General features: G+C 51.5%; 1 protein-coding gene across 1 annotated transcript in view; it reads right to left on the bottom strand.

Moving 5' to 3' along the window:
* LOC123457176 (deleted in lung and esophageal cancer protein 1-like) overlaps window positions 1-19,548 on the bottom strand; it is a 130,226-nt gene that overhangs the window by 20,400 nt on the left and 90,278 nt on the right. Inside the window, 11 exon segments of the mRNA XM_045141182.1 lie at window positions 1,915-2,054; window positions 5,493-5,651; window positions 5,759-5,889; window positions 6,111-6,204; window positions 6,611-6,779; window positions 7,712-7,770; window positions 8,783-8,975; window positions 9,948-10,110; window positions 11,021-11,111; window positions 17,099-17,191; window positions 18,520-18,656. Coding sequence (XP_044997117.1) covers window positions 1,915-2,054; window positions 5,493-5,651; window positions 5,759-5,889; window positions 6,111-6,204; window positions 6,611-6,779; window positions 7,712-7,770; window positions 8,783-8,975; window positions 9,948-10,110; window positions 11,021-11,111; window positions 17,099-17,191; window positions 18,520-18,656 — 1,429 coding nt within the window.

Raw genomic sequence — 19,548 nt, 5'->3', positions numbered from 1 at the left:
CTCTCACTCTCTTTCTCTCTCTCTCTCTCTCTCTCTCGATATTTCTAGGTAGGGCCTCGCTCTAGTCCAGGCTGACCTGGAATTCACTATGTGCTCTCAGGGTGGCCTCGAACTCATGGCAATCCTCCTACCTCTACCTCCCAAGTGCTGGGATTAAAGGCATGCACCACCACCCCTGGCCACATCTCTCTCTCTCTCTTTCACACACACACACACACATACACACACACAAATAAACAAACAAAAACAGCCAGGCATGATGGTGCACACTTGCAATCCCAACCCGTGAGAGGGATTGGCAAGACCATCACTGTAACTTCAAGGCTGGCCTGGTCTACAGAGTGAGTTTCAGGCCAAGGTTGGCCTATCTCAAAAACAAACAACTCTTGAAACCAATTCCAGCAAAATAACAGGATACAAGGTCAGCATTCAAAAATTAATCACATTTCTTTTCGAGGTAGGGTCTCACTCTAGCCCAGACTGACCTGGAATTCACTCTGCAGTCCCAGGCTAGCCTTGAATTCATGGCAATCCACCTACCTCTGCCTCCCAAGTGCTGGCATTAAAGGCGTGCGCCATCACGCCTGGCCAATCACATTTGCATATGCTAACAATGAGCATGTGAAAATTAAAAAAATACATAAGGGTTTAGCAGTTAAGGTGAAGCCTGAGGACTCAGGTTTGATTCCCCAGAACCCACATAAGCCAGATGCACAGGGTGACACATGCACACAAAGTCACACATGCTCATTAGGTGGCACATGTGTCGAGTTTAATTGCAGTGGCTAGAGGCCCTGGTGCTCACTTCTTTTTCTCTCTCTCTCATAAAAAAAAAAAAATTTGTAATAAATTAAAATTGAAATGTTTAAGAGAAAAAAATCATTTTCAAAGCAGGGTCACACTATAACCCAGGTTGACATAGAACTTACTCTGTAGTTCCAGGCTGGCCTCAAACTCACAGTGATCCTCCTACCTCAGCCTCCTGAGTGCTCGGATTAAAGGCGTGCACCATCACACCCAGCTAAGAGAATTAATTTTTTTTTTTTTGCCAGGTGTGGTGGTGCACACCTTTAATCCCAGCACTTGGGAGGCAGAGGTAGGAGGATTGCCATGAGTTTGAGAGATTACATAAGGCTAGAGTGAGACCCTACCTCAAACCCCCCATAAATTATTTTAATATTTTTTATTGAGAACTGCATTGTATGACTATTCCCTGATGGTCATATTTCCATCAGGGAATAGTCATACAATGATTGATGTTCCCTCTCCCCCACCCCATTCTCTTCAGTGGGGTTATTGGTATTTCCTGTGGGATCATGAATGTGCCAGTCTCTGTGGTGGGCAGTGCCTCAGAGTATACCTTCCCACTTTGTGGCTCTTATATTCTTTTTTTTTTTTTTTTTTTTTGAGGCAGGGTCTCATTCTGGCTCAGGCTGCCCTGGAATTCACTATGTAGTCTCAGGGTGGCCTTGAACTGACGGCGATCCTCCTACCTCTGCCTCCCAGGTGCTGGGATTAAAGGCGTGTGCCACCACACCTGGCACTCTTACATGCTTTTTGCCTCCTCTTCCACAATGTTCCCTGAGCTCTGGAGGGCATGTTTTCAGTCTCTCTTAGTGTTGAACTCTAAAGGAACACATACAATAAACACACTGTGGGCTGGAGAGAGGGCTTAGTGGTTAAATCGTTTGCCTGGGAAGCCTAAGGACCCAGGTTTAATTCCCAGTAGCCATGTGAGCCAGGTGCACATGGTGGCGCATGTGTCCCGAGTTCATTTGCAGTGGCTAGAGGCCCTGGCACCCCCATTCACTCATTCCTTCTCTCTCATAAATAACTAAAATAAAATATTAGAAAGAAATAGACATGTTGTGATTGCAGTCTGCTGCATCTTCCCACGCCACCCCCCCCCCATACCTCCAGGTCCCGTTTTCCACCTCCAGCTGCAGGACTGTTTGCAGACGCTGGCAGTGCGAGGCCTCTAAGGTGACGACCACTTGGCACTCCCCGAGAGGATGAAGTTGGCCACTCCAAGGCTCAATGTCAAAGGGTGACTCCTAGTGGCAATCCGTGGGGGTTGGTGAATAAGGAGCGAAGCGTGGGAGAGCCGCATAGAACTGCACTGAGGGCTAGGCACGCCAGACCAGGGTCGCCCCCAAGCTGGCCCCTGGCTACCTGTATGTCTACGACCCAGGGGAGGCAAGCAGCAGCTGTGGGCCCCTGCTGGGTGAGGATCTCAGGACTGAAGCAGACAAAGGGGTTGGGGAGATGGCTCTGGGGTTAAAGGCACTTGTTTGTAAAGCCTTCTAGCCTGGGTTCAAATTCCCAGTATCCATGCAAAAAGTGGTACATATGTTTGGTGTTTTGTTTGCAGTACCAAGAGATCCTGATCCTCTCTCTCTCACACACACAAACACACACAGAGATAAAATTTGTATTTTTATTATTTATTTATTTATTTATTTGAGAGTGACAGACAGAGAGAGGAAGAGGCAGAGAGAGAGAGAATGGGCACGCCAAGGCCTCTAGCCACTGCAAACGAACTCCAGACACATGTGCCCCCTTGTGCATATGGCTATCGTGGGTCCTGGGGAATCGAGACTCGAACCGGGGTCCTTAGGCTTCACAGGTAAGCACTTAACCGCTAAGCCATCTCTCCACCCCAACAGATTTTAAAAAAAAAAATCTGGGCAGGGTGGTGCACACCTAGCACTCAGGAGGCAGAGGTAGGAGGATTGCTGTGAGTTTGAGGCCACCATGAGACAACATAGTGAATCCAGGTCAGCCTGGGCTAGAGCAAGACCCTACCTCGAAAAACCAAAATAACAATAATAAATAAATAAAATCAAGAAAACCAGGGCTGGAGAGATGGCTTAGCGGTTAAGCGCTTGCCTGTGAAGCCTAAGGACCCTGGTTCGAGGCTCGGTTCCCCAGGTCCCACGTTAGCCAGATGCACAAGGGGCGCACGCGTCTGGAGTTCGTTTGCAGAGGCTGGAAGCCCTGGCGCGCCCATTCGCTCTCTCCCTCTATCTGTCTTTCTCTCTGTGTCTGTCGCTCTCAAATAAATAAATAAATAAATAATTTAAAAAAAAAAAGAAAAGAAAACCAAAGCCAAGTGTCCAAGTAAAGGAATACACAAGGCTGAGGTCCCACCCACTGGTGCAGATCTGAAAGGTGGAGCGCAGAGGAGGAGCCGGGCTGGAGGTGGGGAGTAACGCTGGCGGCCTGAGGGAGAGGAGCTCGGACAGCTCCCGTCCACGGACAGCTGCGGGGCCAGCACACTGGACGAGGGAAGACAGCTGTCAATGGACAGGGCCCCCTCTGCACCGACCCTGGGTCACAGAACTGGGCCCACACAGCAGCAGGCCTGCACACCCCGAGCCAGGCACACAGAAAGAGAGCAAGTGTCTGAACGTGCCTGTGTTCCTCATTCACCTTGTCCCTGCTCAGACAAGGGACACCTGTGTAGCCCAGGACCCCGGGTGGGCCACAGTGGCGAGTGGGAACATATGCCATAGGACGGTGAAAGGCCAAACGGGAAGGGGCATTTCCCTCACTTTGGCCTCTCCCTTCTGAGAATTCAGGGCAGTGGGGAACCAGGAGCCATACATGCCTAGAAGCACCACATGGCTGAGCTTGCCACCACTTTACCCCCACAGTGAGTTCACGAATGCAAATGGCAGTTGAATTTTCTTTGATTATCTTTTTTTTTTTAGACAGGTCACCCAAGCTGGCCTCAAATTCACTATGGAGCTGAGGATGACCTTGAACTTCTGATCTTCCCGAGCACACTTCTCAAGTGCTAGGATTAAAGGTGTGTGCCAACTTGCCCATCTTAGGCTGGTATTGGGGACTGAACCCGGGGTTTAGTGAAGGCTGGGCAAGCGCTGTACCAACTGAGCTAAAATCCTAAATTAAACTTCCTTTCTGAAACCCTGAGGTTGAACTGCCTCGCGCCACCTGGTGGCAGGTACTGGAACTGACACTATCGTGGTGGATCAAAACCCTAGGTGAGCCCTAGGAAGAAGGAACCGGATCTTGGCAACAGAAGCCTTGGGGGGCTTCCTGGGTGCAATAGCTGCCCTTTTCACTGCCTGTTTTCTTTCTGACTCAGGCAACAAGCCATGAGAGAAAAACCCACCCAGGGTCCCCTATGGTAGTTTGAATGGATGGCCCCCAATAATACAGGATTTTATTAAAGTTTGCAGTTTAGATCTGCAGCCACCTGGCTGGAGGAGGTGTCACTGGGGGGATCTTAGGGTCCAGCCCTAAGGCCTGAGGGTGGATTTGGAATTCCAGTCTGAAGACATGCAGGCTGCTTGAGCTCTGCCTGGGGTTCCTAAGTGTGCTTGCTAATGGCTTGTGGCTTCTCTCTGGCTCTCTCTGCCTCTCTCTGCTTGGCCCTGTGAAAAGGGGGCCAACTTCTTTTGCCATTATGGAACTTTCCCTGGGTCTTCCCCTGGGTCAAGAAATCCCTTCCTCCATAACTGTGCCTGGCTTGGAAGTTCATCCCAGCTGCCTGACGCTCTCTGCCACATCCACCTGTGCATTGGATGGGGGAAAAGAAAATAGGAAATGCCTGTTAACTTGTGTAGGAAAAAACCCCCACAGGGGGTCCCCACGCTCTGCCCGGATAAGGCGACACCCCAAATCACTCACTCACGAGAAGCGGTCTTGATGCAAACTGCAAGAGGATTTTATTCCAAGCGCGCTGGGGCCCACAGTCGTACACCGCACAGGGGTAGAGGACTGCAGAGCCCTGAATGCAGGAACAGGACAGTTTTTATAGGGTTTCTAACAAAGCCTGTGCCTTAGACCAATCATTTTCTAATATTAGGAGCCCCGCAGGGTGTTAGCCAGTCAGTTGGTGCCACCCCATAGTTTCTAAGCCAATTAGTTTATGACCTTGGTGGTCAGCGTTTGCGCAGGTCCTTGGGTGGGAGTAGCAGAGTGTGGTATCAGTCTCCTGTGACCTTGGAGGTCAGCACTTGTGCAATTCCTTAGGTGGGGGTAACAGTATGGTATCAGCCTCCTATGACCTTGGTGGTCTGAGGCAGGCTGCTACAGCCTATGGTGCGAGTTACTAAGGCTTACAGTGTAGGCTACTAAGGCTTACAGTGTGGGCTATTAAGGCTTATGGTGCAGGCTATTTACAGAAACCAAATAAGTGGTTCACTTCATTACTCATTTCCCATCCTTGAGGGCTATCTCATGCCCTTTTACCTAGTTTTATATTAGGAGTGGGCTCTGATACAATGAGAAGAGGGATTCTTTACTTGCTTCTGACAGAGAGTAAAACCTGGAGTTTGAGGTATGCAGGTGGCCTGCTTAAGCTCCCTTTGGAGCGTGATAGTATTTCTGAGCTTCTGAATTCTTGGGCCTTTCACTTGGGGCTGGAGGATGGACTCCACTGTGGGGAGGACCTGTCTGGGGGGTGGGGGGAGAGAGGCTGGCAGAGGAGGAAGCGCCACTGGAGCCAGCCACACCCAACTTACGCCCTGGCCCCTCTCTGCCACACAGAGGGGGCTCTCCCTCAGCTGTCACATGGCAGGGAGCTGGCTGATGTTGTGGATGTGGATGATGCGGGAGGCTTTCTGCCCCAGGCGGAGCAGATCAAACTGAAGGGCTGGGACATCGATGACCAGGGCAGGCCCCTGAAACAGGGAGAAGAGCCTGTCACTGACTGGCTGCCTGCCTGGAAATGGGCTTGTCCCCTACCACCTGCCCCAATCTGGGCATGCCCAGTCCCCACTCAGGACACCTTAAAGGTTGCCTCAATGTGTAGAACCTCTGGCCACGGAGAGTGTCTGATTTCACACAACAGATCCTGGCTGGTTGGGCCAGGGACACCCCCGGTAAAGTTCAACACAAAATCTCCGACTTCATTGGGTTCTGGTCAAAGAGGAGAAATGCAGGGTGGAGGGCAGAAGCAGGCAGTTTCCTTTCGTTGTGGGACCCAGAGTTCTGCCCTTGGATCACTTCCTGTCTGGTACACAGCCCAGGCCTGGCCTGTGTCTGATCATAAGATATCCAGAGCCTTCCAGGCATCTGTTTAATGCCTCCTGCAGCCTACCCGGGGAGGGGTACACACCCCCCTGCCCGCCCTGTGGTACCGATCACCCCTGTGCAGGGCTCCACTTCAATAATGTGGCAGTCGCTGGTCTTCGCCCACGTGTATCTGATGGCTGACTTGCTGTTATTCCACATCTGAAAGACACGCCCCCACCTGGGCTGCACCTACTTGTCAACTCGGGCCAGCTGAAGGATTGTGGGATTTGGAGACCCATAACTGACACTCTCTTGACCAACTCTTGGCCATGTGACAAACTCAGACTTCCCAGCCTCCATACTGCCGGGAATGTGGGCGCCACGTCCTGACAAGGACTTGTGAACACAGGTGTGGGATCCACAGACTCCCCGACTTGAGAAGTTTCGGTAAAGCCGATGAGACAGAGGAGTGGGGCCTAGGCGTCTGTGTGAACCATCATAGGTTCAGGGGCCCCTGGCAGTGGCCGTGGGCTCATGCAATGGGAGCTGTGCCCTCTCCACCCATGCACACCCATGGTTAGCACCTCCTTGTTCAGCCCAGGCAGGGGGACAGACGATGCCCTACCTTGAAATTTTTCTTCACGTTGATGCCAATGTAGTTCTCGCCAGGGATGATGAGGGCATACGGTTCTATACGGATCTGGAAGGGTTCTGCTGAGCCTTTTGCCTCGATTTCCAGGACAATCATGTCGTCCACCGAGGGGCCCTGGCCCTCCAGGTCCTCCACCTCCAAGCTGAATGCAACCCAGCTAGGAGCTGACACGCTCTGGGAGGATGCCCTGCCTAGTCCCTCATCTTTGGTCTAGTGGACAAAACTGCTCCTCGTCAGGGACTCATGAGGTCCCCACCCTCCCTGAGGAGGGGCAGTTAGCGGTTGCTGGGGTTGGGGGAGACGTTTTCTTCAGTAGTCAGGCACTGATTAAGTTGCCCATAGCCCAGTAAATAATCCCTCACCTATGCTCATACAAGCAACCCTAGTTAAACTCAGTGGGTCAAAAAATGAGACAGGAGTTGGACATGGTGGCACATGCCTTTAATTCCAGCACTCAGGAGGCAGAGGTAGGTGGATTGCTATAAATTCGAGGCCACCCTGAGACTTCACAGTGAACTCCAGGTCAGCCTGAGCTACAGGGAGACCCTACCTCAAAGAAAACAAAAAAGAGAGAAAGACATAAGTGCCAGGCGTGGTGGTGCATGCCTTTAATCCCAGCACTCAGGAGGCAGAGGCAGGAGGATCACTGGGAGTCCGAGGCCAGCCTGAGACTACATAGTGATTTCCAGGACAGCCTGAGCTAGAACAAGACCCTACTTCAAAAAACCAAAAACAAACAAATAAACAAAAAGTAGAAGTGGGACTTGCTGGAAAGAAGAAGGGTCAGTAGAAGAGTCGGGCAGGGGCTGATAGAGAGTAATGGAAGTGAATATAATCAAAATATATTAACTACATGTACAAAAATTGTCAAAACCTAGGGCTAGAGAGATGGCTTAGCAGTTAACGCACTTGCCTGTGAAGCCTAAGAACCCATGTTCGCATCTCCAGGTCCCATGTGAGCCAGGCACACAGTGACGCACGTGTGCACTGTTGCACATGGACACCACTGCTTGGCGTGCTCTCCAGTCGTGGAGTGGGGGGCTGCAGTAAGGTCCAGGCCCGGTCTTTACTCACCTCAAGGGCTCAGGGATGTTCTCTAGTACCATCTGCAGCACACTGTGGAAACGCCTTAGCTGCAAGAGAGGCACAGCCCCTGTCAACTCACTGGCCTTATAGCCACCCGTCTGCAGGGAACTGGGATGGCGTGGGGAATGGAGGGCAGCAGGAATTCCTCCCTGAGCTTGGCCACCAGAGGTCTCTGAAAATCTCACTTCTTCCCAGCCTCCTCTCCCACACTCTAGGGTCTTGCTAGGACAGGAGCCTGGGGTCAAGAAGGAAATGCCCACTGCCAGGTGGACATTGGCCCTGGGAAGCACCCTCCCAAGAGGGCACTGTGGCGGCCACAAGCTGGCTCTAGAGGCAGATCAGGGTCCCAGACTGCATAAGGAGAGTCCAGCTGGGTCTTCCAGTGCTGATCCTCAGGAGACGGCGCCTCACCCTGGGGTGCAGTGGGTGGAGGCCGTAACGTGCTGGGATGTAGCAGAGCTTGGGGAAGTCACCAGGACCAAGGAAACATAGCCCAGGGGGCCGCCACTGCTGGTGAATCTGGGATAAAGGTTAGCTGCTGAGCCCTGCACACCAGGTCCTGGCTGGCTGGGCCATGGGTGTCCCCAGTAAAGTTCAACTCTAAAAATCTCTGGCCAGGCGTGGTGGCGCATGTCTTTAATCCCAGCCCTCGGGAGGCAAAGGTGGGAAGATTGCTGTAAATTGGAGGCCACCCTGAGACTCCATAGTGAATTCCAGGTCAGCCTGAGATAGAGTGAGACCCTACCTCAAAAAAAGTGGCTTAGCGGTTAAGGCATTTGCCTGTAAAGCCTAAGGACCCCAGTTCGATTTCCCAGGACCCACATAAGCCAGATGCATAAGGGGGCACATGGGTCTGGAGTTTGTATTCAGTGGCTACAGGCCCTGGAGTGCCCATTCTCTCTTTCTCTCTTCCTCTCTCTCTCTCTTTCTTTTTCAAATAAATAAAGAAATAAGATATATTTTAAAACTTTAATCAAAAATAAATAAATAAAAACATGAATGGAGAGGCAGAATCTCATGGCCTGATTACAGTGGCTCAGGAGACGACAGCAAATTAACCTCAAAAGGAGAGAAGCTCAAGATGAACTCGTGGTTGCTGTGGGGGCCGAGGACCCCCTTCTTGGGCACGATGGAGAAGGCAGTCTCCTCCTCGGGGTGGTACTTGATGCTCTCCATGCTGTATGTCTCGCCGGGCATCAGGGGCTGCAGGTTGGGCTTTGTGATCTGCCAGTGGAACGGCAGCTCCACCTGCCTGTGGGGACAAACGTGACAGTGTGCCAATTCTCCAAGTCCCCCCACCCCCATGGTGGCCTGCTTGGTGGCTCAGGAGCAGGAAATGACCAGGTCAGGCTTTAAGCCCTTGCTTGGGAGGGGTGAAGGGCACACCTGGGTAAGGACAGCCGGGAGTTGGGGTACAAAATGGAGCCTTCCTCCCCACCCCCACCCCACCCCACCCTGAGCAGCTGCTGGAGGGTGATGTCACAGTGCAGGGGGGGAGGGTAGGGGGAATGGCTGACATGGGAAGTCATGCTCCAACCATGACGTCGGAGGAGTTTAGGCATCCCCAGACATCAGGGAAATTCTTTGCAGTGTCTTCTGTCATCTGACTTTCTTTTTACTTGCAAGGAGAGAGAGAGAGAGAGAGAGGAAGAAAGGGTGGGAGGGAGAGAGAGAGAGAATGGGTGCACCAGGGCCTCCAGCCACTGCAGAGGAACTCCAGATGCATGTGCCATCTTGTGCATCTGACTACGTGGGTACTGGGAAAGTGATCCGGGGTCTTTTGGCTTTGCAGGCAAACACCTTAACCACTAAGCCACCTCTCCAGCCCCATTTACTTTTATTTAAATAGAAATAGCCACATGAGGGTTAGAAAGATGGTTTAGAAGTCAAGGTGCTTGCCTGCAAAGCCTAAGGACTCAGGTTTGATTCTCGTACCCACATAGGCCAGATGCACAAGGTGGCACATGTATCTGAGTTCATTCGCAGTGGCTGGAGGGCTTGGTATGCCCATTCTCTCTCTCTCTCTCTCTCTCTCTCTCTTTCTCTCTCTCTCTCTCTCTCTTTCTCACATAAATAAATAAAAAGAATTAGCCACAAGTATCTGGTGGACGCCATGCTGGACAGTGTGATCCATTCTCGGCTCAGAATGGCCCGTCAGCCCTTGGAAGGCAGCTCCTGCCTCATGGGAAAGGGCTGTGTGTCAAGGACATGCCCAGGCACTCACGTAGCATTCCTGATAACCAGATGTTTCCTTGCCACTGACTGCAGGTTTTCAGACTCAAATCGGATGAAGTATTGTGCTGTTAAGTCTCTGAGCTCTCCGGGGTCCGGTTCACTTTTTTCACCAGAAATATGGATCAGATCCAATGCCACCAGCTGCCCGGTTCCTGACAAAGCAGGGTGATGAGGCCCATGAAGTTTAACAAGGCTGAGGTCAGGGCTGTGTGGCAGAAGGATGCCACAGGATCCATGCCAAATCCACATGCTGCTGGTCTTGGCCAGGTACTCAGTAAGTGTACAAAAGAGGGAAAGAGGTTTTTTTTGTTTTTGTTTTTGTTTTTTTAGGTAGGGCCTTAGTGTAGTCCAGGCTGACCTGGAACTTACTCTGTAGTCTCAGGGTGGTCTCAAACTCAAGGAGATCCTCCTACCTTGGCCTCCTAAGTGCTGGGATTAAAGGCATGCCCCACCATGACTGGCAGAAAGAAGATTTTGAGTACCCACTCACACACTCATTTCTTCCTGGGCCAAAAGGAAGTGATCTAGGGAGCCTTGCACAAAGCAGGGATGCGACTAATGCCGGCCACGAGGAACTGGGCCGACAGCTGGAAGGGACGACTCTGGGGCTAACTTCACAGGATGTCCCCTGAAACCACACAGATGCCTCCAAGTACATCAGGTGAGTCACCGACTCCCCAACAAGAGCAAGGTGGATGCATGAAGCTTAGTGTGATCCACGCACTCCTATAATCCTAGCCCTTGGGGTCACAGGCTGAGGGTCAGGGTTCACAAGCCACCCTTGCTGCATAGTGAACTGGAAGCCATCCTGGGCTGGTCAGGACCCTGCCACAAACAAACACGCACAGTGAAAGACTTCGACCCTGGCATTCGCACTAAGAGTCTCCTTTAAGGATCCAGGAGGCCACACTGGCTTGGGTCGCTAGTGTCTGACCAGAGCTGAAAACTAGTCCCTGGTGCCTGGAGGCTACAGTGTCTCCGGAGCGCATGCTCTCTGATACAGAGTAGGCACAGCGGTGCCACGCCCACACCAGCCCTGGCCGGGGGCACACACAAACCCACCCTCAATCACCAGCTCCTTCATCTGGCAGTTGTCACACACGATGACGAAGGTCCTCTCTGACTTTCCGAGGCTCGTTGGGAGGAACAAGACCTGGACGAGAAAGGGGTGGCCAGTCATGCTCAGCTCAGGAGCGCGGGGTCCTGCCTCCCTCCCTCCTCTGCTCAAACGCCCCACATCCCCCCCCCCTCTTCTCCCTGTGGTTCCCCACAGCAACCCCACCTGACTCCCGAGCCCTTCGGCTGCACCTGAGAGTAAGTGTGAAGGTTTGAGTATGAAAGGTCCCTCACAGGCTCATGGCTTTGAGTAGTGGGTCCTCAGCTGGTGTGCCGGTTGGGAAGGTTGTGGGACTTTCTGGGCATGAGGCCTAGCTGAAAGAGTAAGGCTCTAGGGGTGAGCCTTATGGGTTAGAGCATGTCGCGGCTCCTGCTTGCTGGCTGCTGAGGTAATGGAGCCACAGCTGTGAGCTGCTCCTGCCACCGTGCCTTCCCCACCACAGGGGACTGTGTCCCCTCAACGCATGGGCTAGAGTAAACCCCGCAGGCCTTAAGTCGCTTTTGTCACGCTCACCTGTGCGTAGGTGCACGTGTGTGTGCACATGGTTGTGGAGGCCTGGGGTCGGTGTCAGCGGTCTTTCTCAATCACTCCTTATTTTTTAATATTATTTACTTATTTGAGGGACAGTGAGAAAAAGAGGCAGCGAGCGGGAGAGAGAATGAGCATGCTGGACCCTCCAGCCACTGCAAACAAACTCCAGACACATGGGCCCCCTTGTGCATCTGGCTTTACCTGGGTCCTGGGGAACTGAACCTGGGTTCTTTGGCTTTGCAGGCAAGTGCCTTAACTGCTAAGCCATCTCTCTATCCCTACCTTATTTTTTTTAACACTTTTTTTGAGGCAAGCTTTTTTTGTCATATGAGAGAATGGGAGAGAGAGTTGGCATGCCAGGCCTCCGGCCACGGAAATCAAACTCCAGACGTGTGCATCACCTTGTGCACATGTGTGACCTTAGGTGCTTGCGTCACCTTGTACGTCTGGCTTATGTGGGACATGGACAGTTGAACATGAGTTTTTAGGCTTCTCAGGCAAGTGCCTTAACCCCTAAGCCATCTCTCCAGCCCCACACCTTATTTAAAAAAAAAATCATTTATTTGCAGAGAGAAATAAAGTGAGAATAGGTGAACTAGTGTCTCTTGCCCCTGTAAAAGAACTCCAGACTTAAGTGCCCCTTTTGTGTATCTGGCTTTGCATGGGTACTGAGGAATCAAGCTCAGGTTGGCAGGCATTGTAAGCAAATGACTTTTACTGCTGCCCCATCTCTCAGCATCTACACCTTATTTTTTGAGATAGGGTCTGTCTCTGAACCTGGGGCTCACTGAGTTGTCAGACTAGCTAGCCGCCAAACGCTGGGGACTTCTTGTCTCTACTGTAGCAGCACCGGGATTACCGATGTGGCCACCAGGCTCCGGCCCTCACGCCTGCACAGCAAGCACTTTTCCCAGGGAGCCAGCCCTCAATGTGGTTTTAATTTACATTTCCTTAATAGCTAGTGATGCTGAGAATTTATTCATATACCTCATGGCTATTTGTATGTCTTCTTTTAAAAAATATTTTTATTATTTATTTATTTGAAACACAGAGAAAGAGGTAGACAGAGAGAGTTAGAGTGAGAGAATGGGCGCGCCAGGGCCTCCTGCCACTGCAAATGAACTCCAGACGCATGTGCCACTTTGCGTATCTGGCTTTACATGGGTCCTGGGAAATAGAACCCAGGTCGTGAAGCTTTGCAAGCACGTCCCTTTGACTGCTGAGCCATCTCCTGGCAGGAGAGGGTCGTGTTTATGGTCTCTGAGGGTTTTAATTGGCGGTGGTAAGGGAGTCGCGACCCAGCAGCTCAGGTCACGGGGACAGGAGAATGTAGCAGATGCTGTGCGCATCATGGCAGACCAGGAAGCAAGAGTTCAGGCCCCACAGACACCCCAGTAGCGCCACAGGCTGGGGAACAAGAGCTTAAAACAGGAGCCTGTGGGGGACATTTCAATTCAAACCAGAATGCCCTCCACGTTTCCTTCCGATAGTGCTACACACATTTAAGGCCTGAGTAGAGCTCTTGTTGACTTTTATGTGCACATAGCTATAACTTGTTAAGCCATTTTGAATCGAGTTTTCCGTATGATGTGACACATTCTAATTTCTTCTTTCTTGCTCCTTTTGTTTCTTTCTTACATGTGTAGTGTGTGTGGTGTGTGTTTGTGTGTGACATAGGACAACTGTGTACAGATCTGTGCCCTGTGTACACATGCACAGAGGTCAGAATAAGTCATCAATTTCTTCCCGTATCATTCTTCCTAGTTTTTTTTTTTTCGAGGTAGGGTCTTTTTTAATTAATTATTTCACAGAGAAAGGGGCAGAGAGAGGGACAGAGAGAGAGGGAGGGAAAGAATGGGTGCACCAGGGCATCCAGCCACTGCAGACAAACTCCAGACACATGTACCACCTTGTGCATCTGGCTTATGTAGGTACTGGGAAATTGAACCTGAGTCCTTTGGCTTTGCAGGCAAGTGCCTTAATTGCTAAGCCATCTCTCCCGCCCCTTAGTTTTCTGAAGACAGAGTTTCTTACTATATCTGGTGCTAGTTTTGGTTAGGCTGGCTTATGAGTGAGCCCCAGTAATCCTCTTGTCTCTGCCCCCTCAATTCTTGGGTTAGGCATGCACGAGTGCACTCAGCTTTGATGTGGGCGCTGGAGGTCAAACTCAGGGCCTCATGCTTGCACACAAAAACGTGCTCTTAGCCAGGCATGGTGGCATGTGCCTTTAATCCCAGCACTCAGGGGTGGAGGGCAGATGTAGGTGGATCTCTGTGAGTTCTAGGCCAACCTGGGACTACAGAATGAGTGAGTCCATGTCAGCCTCGGCTAGAGTGAGACTCTCCCTCAAGAACAAAGAAACAGGGCTGGAGAGATGGCTTAGCAGTTAAGGCATATGCCTGCAGAGCCTAAGGACCCAGGTTCAACTCCCCAGGGCTCATGTAAGCCAGATGCACATTGTGGCACAAGCATCTGGACTTTGTTTGCAGTGGCTAGAGGCCCTGGCATGCCCGTTCTCCCCCACCCCCATGTCCCTAATAAATAAATTAATTAATTTAATTAAATCTTTTAAAAAAAGAAACAAACAAAAACCAACAAAACATGCTCTTATCCCTGAGCCATCTCCTCAGCCTCCCCTTCCCTTCCTCTTTCTCTTGCTCTTTGAGGTCTGGAAATAGAACCCAGTGTGTTTAGCATGCTTCATCTCCAGCTGACGGATCTTGTAAGTTCAGCACAATACAGTACAGTACAGTACAGTACAGTACAACACAGTATGATACAGTACAATGTAGTACAGTACAGTATAGTACAATACAACACCATGAAATGATAGTGTGTCTCCGTGCTCCTTGGCGATCACAGGGGGTCAGGATGAGGCCCACATCAGGGGAGAGCAGCCCCAAGTCCTTACAGCTACCACAAGGCTCTGTCAAGACCTGGGCTCCGGTGGGCCTGGAGCACGGGGTTGGCTGTGTGGCCCTTGCACTTTACAGCTGTTCCTCAGTAGCAGCCAGGGACGGCCAGGGATGGCCAGGGCTGCTCTATCTCTGAGTCGACTCTGTCCCAACCCCAAGAACCAGGTTCTTGTTCTGCTGTGTCAGCAGAGGCAAGAATTGGAAGGCCATGTCCCGGTGTGTCGGGACAACGCTGTCTTGGGCACTGGACGCTGGAAGGCATCTGACGAAAGGAAGCCACCATTCCAGGGACGCCCAAGCTCTTGGCATCGTGACATGATGTCATCATCTTTTATGTGCACATAAAAGTCAACAACCAGTATGCACTGGGCCATACTCATGGCTCTATGGGAACGCATGCAACCCATGAGTCACTGGCTGGACATGCCGGGACCCCATGACACAGCCTTCATGGCAGGGGTCCTCAAATAGCATCCCGTGGGCAATTTTATTTATTTAAATATTTTATTTATTTGCAAGCAGAGAAAGAGAGAGTTAGGAAAGAGGGAGTGAGAGAGGGAGAGAAAAAGAAACACACACACACACAGAGAGAGAGAGAGAAAAAGAGAGAAAATGGGCATGCCAGGGCCTGCAGCCACTGCAAACAAACTCCAGATGTGTGCACCAACATGTGCATCTGGCTGTATGTGGACACTTGGGAATCAAACCTGGGTCCTTAGGCTTTGTAGGCAAGCACCTTAAACCACTGAGCAATCTCTCCAGCCTCCCATCCCCCAAGGAATTTTAAAGTTCTCTACACCCAGGCCACACTCCAGACCACAACCTCACAGCAGGCCCAGGACTGGCACCCAGGACGGGCTGCATTTGCAAGTTTCTTGGGTCACTGACACATTCAATGATTTTTTTTTTAATTTTTTGATTTTTCAAGGTAGGGTTTCACTCTAGTCCAGGCTGACCTGTAATTCACTATCAAGTTTCAGGGTGGCCTTGAACTCACAGCGATCCTCCTACCTCTGCCTCCCTAGTGCTGGAATTAAAGGCGTGCGCCACCCCCTGGAACATGCAATGAATTTTGAGTCTCATGAACCGTCAGGACCAACCAGCTGTCACCTTCTCAACTGGTGAGTGAGATGGCCACAAGTGTCAGCGACAGGCCCTGGACTCAGTCGTGTCACCACGGAGCCAGACTCCCTGGCCACACACACAGGGAGGTGGTGGCAGGGACAGTGAGTGGGTCTCTCACTGCTTTTCACAGGCGCTGCTGGGAGCGGGCTGGAGGGTTAGGATGGCCACACGCAATGCTGAATGATGCCAGCTGGGAAAGTCAGGGTCAGATCTGTGGGAGCTGCTGGGAGGTTCGGGAGGTCTGAGAAGGAAGCCCCGTCCTGATGTGGTATGGAAAAACTCCTGCATGGCAAAAGCAGAGCAACTTGTGCCAGCTTGATCCAAAGAGCGGGGGCGACTCATGAGAGAAGCTGTGGGGAGGGTCATCAACGCCCCCCCCACCCTGCCGGCTACATGTATCTCATGGCCTCAGGGGAAGATGGAGGGACAGAGTGAAAGATCAAAGGACAGTGAACATTGAAGTGGCTTCTTGGGAGTTTTCAGGCTCTGTGAAAAAGCCCTCCCCCTGAGACTGAGGAGGAGCGTCCATGGGGTAACCCGGGCATAGTGAGTGCTGCTCTGGGGTCTCATGAACTGAGTCTTCGTCCCAAGGCTGAGGGTGGAGCATCCGGAAAGTAGTCTTGACACAGGAAGTCCATCAAAGTGGCTACTATGGGAGCCCTATGTGCTTATAAATAACCCCTCTCCATGCTGTGTAAGTAACCCCAATGAGCGCATTGGTTTGTTGAACTTGTATTGGTGCAATTGTACTTTGGTCTGCTATCTGATCTGTATCTGGAGTAAAGACGCAGGCTTGTGTCTCCCCAGGGGGAGCGTTTCCCACCACAACTGACTGGAAACAGGGAAGTGAGACAAGGCCTTTCTCACCATCCATGCACCACGCAGGGCGGGGGGTGGGGTGTTAGGGAAGGGAGGAGACTAAGAGCCAGGAGAAGAGCTAGGAGGCAGCTTGCATGCTGGTGGAGATGAGCCCCAAACCAACGTGCAGACAAGCAGAGCTCAGGGTCATGACGCAAATGCTGGACTCTTTCACTGGCCTTGCAAGCGAGGTCATAAAGGGAGCTGGAGACATGGCCCAGCAGTCAGAAGCACTTTCCTGGAAAGCCTGGTGGCCTGGGCTCAGTTCCCCGGTACCCATGTAAAGCCAGATGCACAAAGTGAAACACATGTCTGCAGTTGTTTGCAGTGACAGGAGGCCCTGGCGCACCCATGCTCACTCACTCTTCTCTCAAATAAATCAGAATATTTTCTTTAAAATGGCTCACAGTGTTCCTAAGGAATTATAACCAAGGCTGTCCTCTGGTGTCCGCACACACGCACGCACGCACGCACGCACACACACACACACACACACACACACACACACTAAAACAAAGCACAGGCAAATGGAAGGGTACAGCAATTGCGGTAACCGTCAAGAGTGGTCACTCAGGGATAGATCCAATTACCTACCTCCAATACTACGGAGAACCCCGGGGCCAGCTCAAACACTGAAGGCATGACTCCAAAGGGAGGCTGCTCCACCAAGCCTGTGGTTGCAACAGCCTTAAAGAAAAGCACAAGGTGGGCTGAAGAGATGGCTTAGTGGTTAAGGTGCTTGCCTACAAAGCCTAAGGACCCAGGTTTAACTCCCCAGAACCCACGTAAACCAGATGTACAGGGTGGTGCGTGCATCTGGGATTTGTTTGCAGTGGCTGGAGACCCTGGCATGCCCATTCTCTATCTGCTCCTCCAAATAAATAAATAAATAGATAATGTGTGTGTGCGTGTGTGTGTGTGTGTGTGTGTGTGTGTGTGTGTTAGCAGAAAATCATGCAACAGCATGGACACAATGGCAAAACACAGAGTTCAAACGGCAAACTTCTCCAACCATCATCCACTTTGCTGTCTGCAGAGACTTAAGCATGTCGGTGTAGTCAACAAAGAAACTGGGATTCAGTCGCTGCACGGGCACATAATGCCACCCTGACAAGGCCAAGGACAAGTGAGCCCTGATGTTCGTAGGACGCGACAGGAGGGCCAGGAATACTACTGCCAAGGACGTGGGACATGGCCGGAGGTACGAGAAAGTCGTCCCAGAGCACGTGGACCCGTCCCTGCTGCGGCACCCCTTGCTGTGATGGCCTTGCACACATGGTGTAGGTGTTTGTGGCACAACTGGAAATATATCCCTGGTCTCCACACACTTTCTTTCTCACTCGGGCCATGGCAGTTGGATACAGAGGTCACTGCACTCTGATTTTGCGAGTTTCCCATCACAGGTGCAATGCAGCCTCCCCCTCCAGGGGGTCATTTCCTCTGATGGGTATACTCTTTTATAAAATGTTTAAATTAACTAATTTATTTGCATATTTATTTGAATAGATGTATATTCATGTATGGGTGTGTCAGGCCCTCCTGCCACTGTAAATGTATTCCAGGTGCATATCTGGTTTTAGGTAGGTACTGCAGAATTGAACCTGGACTGGCAGGCTTGCCAGTCATATCTTTTATATTTTATTTATGTATGTATTGACTTATCTATGTGTATATGATGTATACAGATGCAAATTTCCCCACTCACGCTTGAGTGGAGAGCATAGGAGAACGTCGGGTGGCCTCCTGGATGGGTCTTCCACTCTATTTCCCGAAACCAAGTCTCTCACGGAGCCTGCAGTTGTTGATAGGTTGGACTGGCTGACCAGTGCCCTCCACTGATTCTCCTATCTCTTCTCTCCCTCAGCACAGCACTGGGGTTATACCTGGCTTTTTACATGGGTGCTGGGGCTCGAACTCAGGTCCTCAGGCTTTTGCAGCAAGTCCTCTTACCCACTGAGCCATCTCCCCAGCCCAGGACTTGCTCTCTTCCCAGGCAGCAATCCAGGATCACTCACCCGGAAACTTGGCGGTGGCCAGCTCCTTTGGGGCATAATACAGAATTTGCCGGAACTGAAGCCCACATTTTTGCAGATGAATCGGGTTATCTTCACTCCTCCGATGAGGCAGTAGCCACAGTTCAGCACCGCTGACACTGCCGCCACAGGGAAGGAAGGGCAATGTGTCACCCTGCGTGGACTCCGCTGTCCTCATTCTCCTGAGGCCCAGCTCAGCGTGACCCAGCACCAGAGCACACGGGATGGATGGGACAGGCCTCAACCCCGTGCTACCCAGGCTCTGCCCAGGGGCTGCGGTAGTTCCATGGGATTCAGCACCCTCTGTGGACTCAGGCCTCAGAAAGGCCTCCCAGCATGTCCTCAGGGAGAGGTTGTGGCAGAAATGAGGAGGAGGCCAGAGCTCTAAATGCCACCATTGCCCACCTGGAAAAGCTTATACCTGAAACCGCCTTCTCTACAGGAGCCCACCTCCACAGAAATACCTACAGAGGACTCCAGGGCTGAGGCACATCTTCCGCTACTGGGTCCCTGAACCCCCGTATGAGCTGAAAGGTGAGGGCTGGCGCTGGAAGACTGTGGGGGCTGCTAGCGGGCTCCTTCTCCGGGGCCTGAAGCCTCTACCAGAGAGACCCAAGCTCCCTGCCGCTTCCAAGGGGCCCTGAGATGCAGGGTGTAAGATTATAAAAAGGACGATTGTTCAAGGGCTAGACAGTTGGCTCTGGTTAAGGTGCTTGACTGCAAAGCCGGACAACCCACATTTGACTCCCCAGATGCACAAAGTGACATGTGCATCTGGAGTTTGCAGTGGCTGAGGCCCTGGCACACCCATTCTCATTAATTCATTCTCTCTTTCTCTCCTTGCAAGTAAATAAAACATTTTTTTAAAGAAAAGGGAAAAGACTGGAGAGATAGATTGCTTAGTGGTTAAGGCACTTGCCTATGAAGCCAAAAGACCCCGGTTTGATGCATCAAGCTTTGCAAGCAAGTGACTGGAACCACCGAGCCACGGCTCCAGTCCCCGTACCTATG

Source organism: Jaculus jaculus (assembly GCF_020740685.1).
Source record: "Jaculus jaculus isolate mJacJac1 chromosome Y unlocalized genomic scaffold, mJacJac1.mat.Y.cur SUPER_Y_unloc_2, whole genome shotgun sequence".
NCBI lineage: Eukaryota > Metazoa > Chordata > Mammalia > Rodentia > Dipodidae > Jaculus > Jaculus jaculus.
This window is presented reverse-complemented; position numbering and strand designations above follow the sequence as displayed.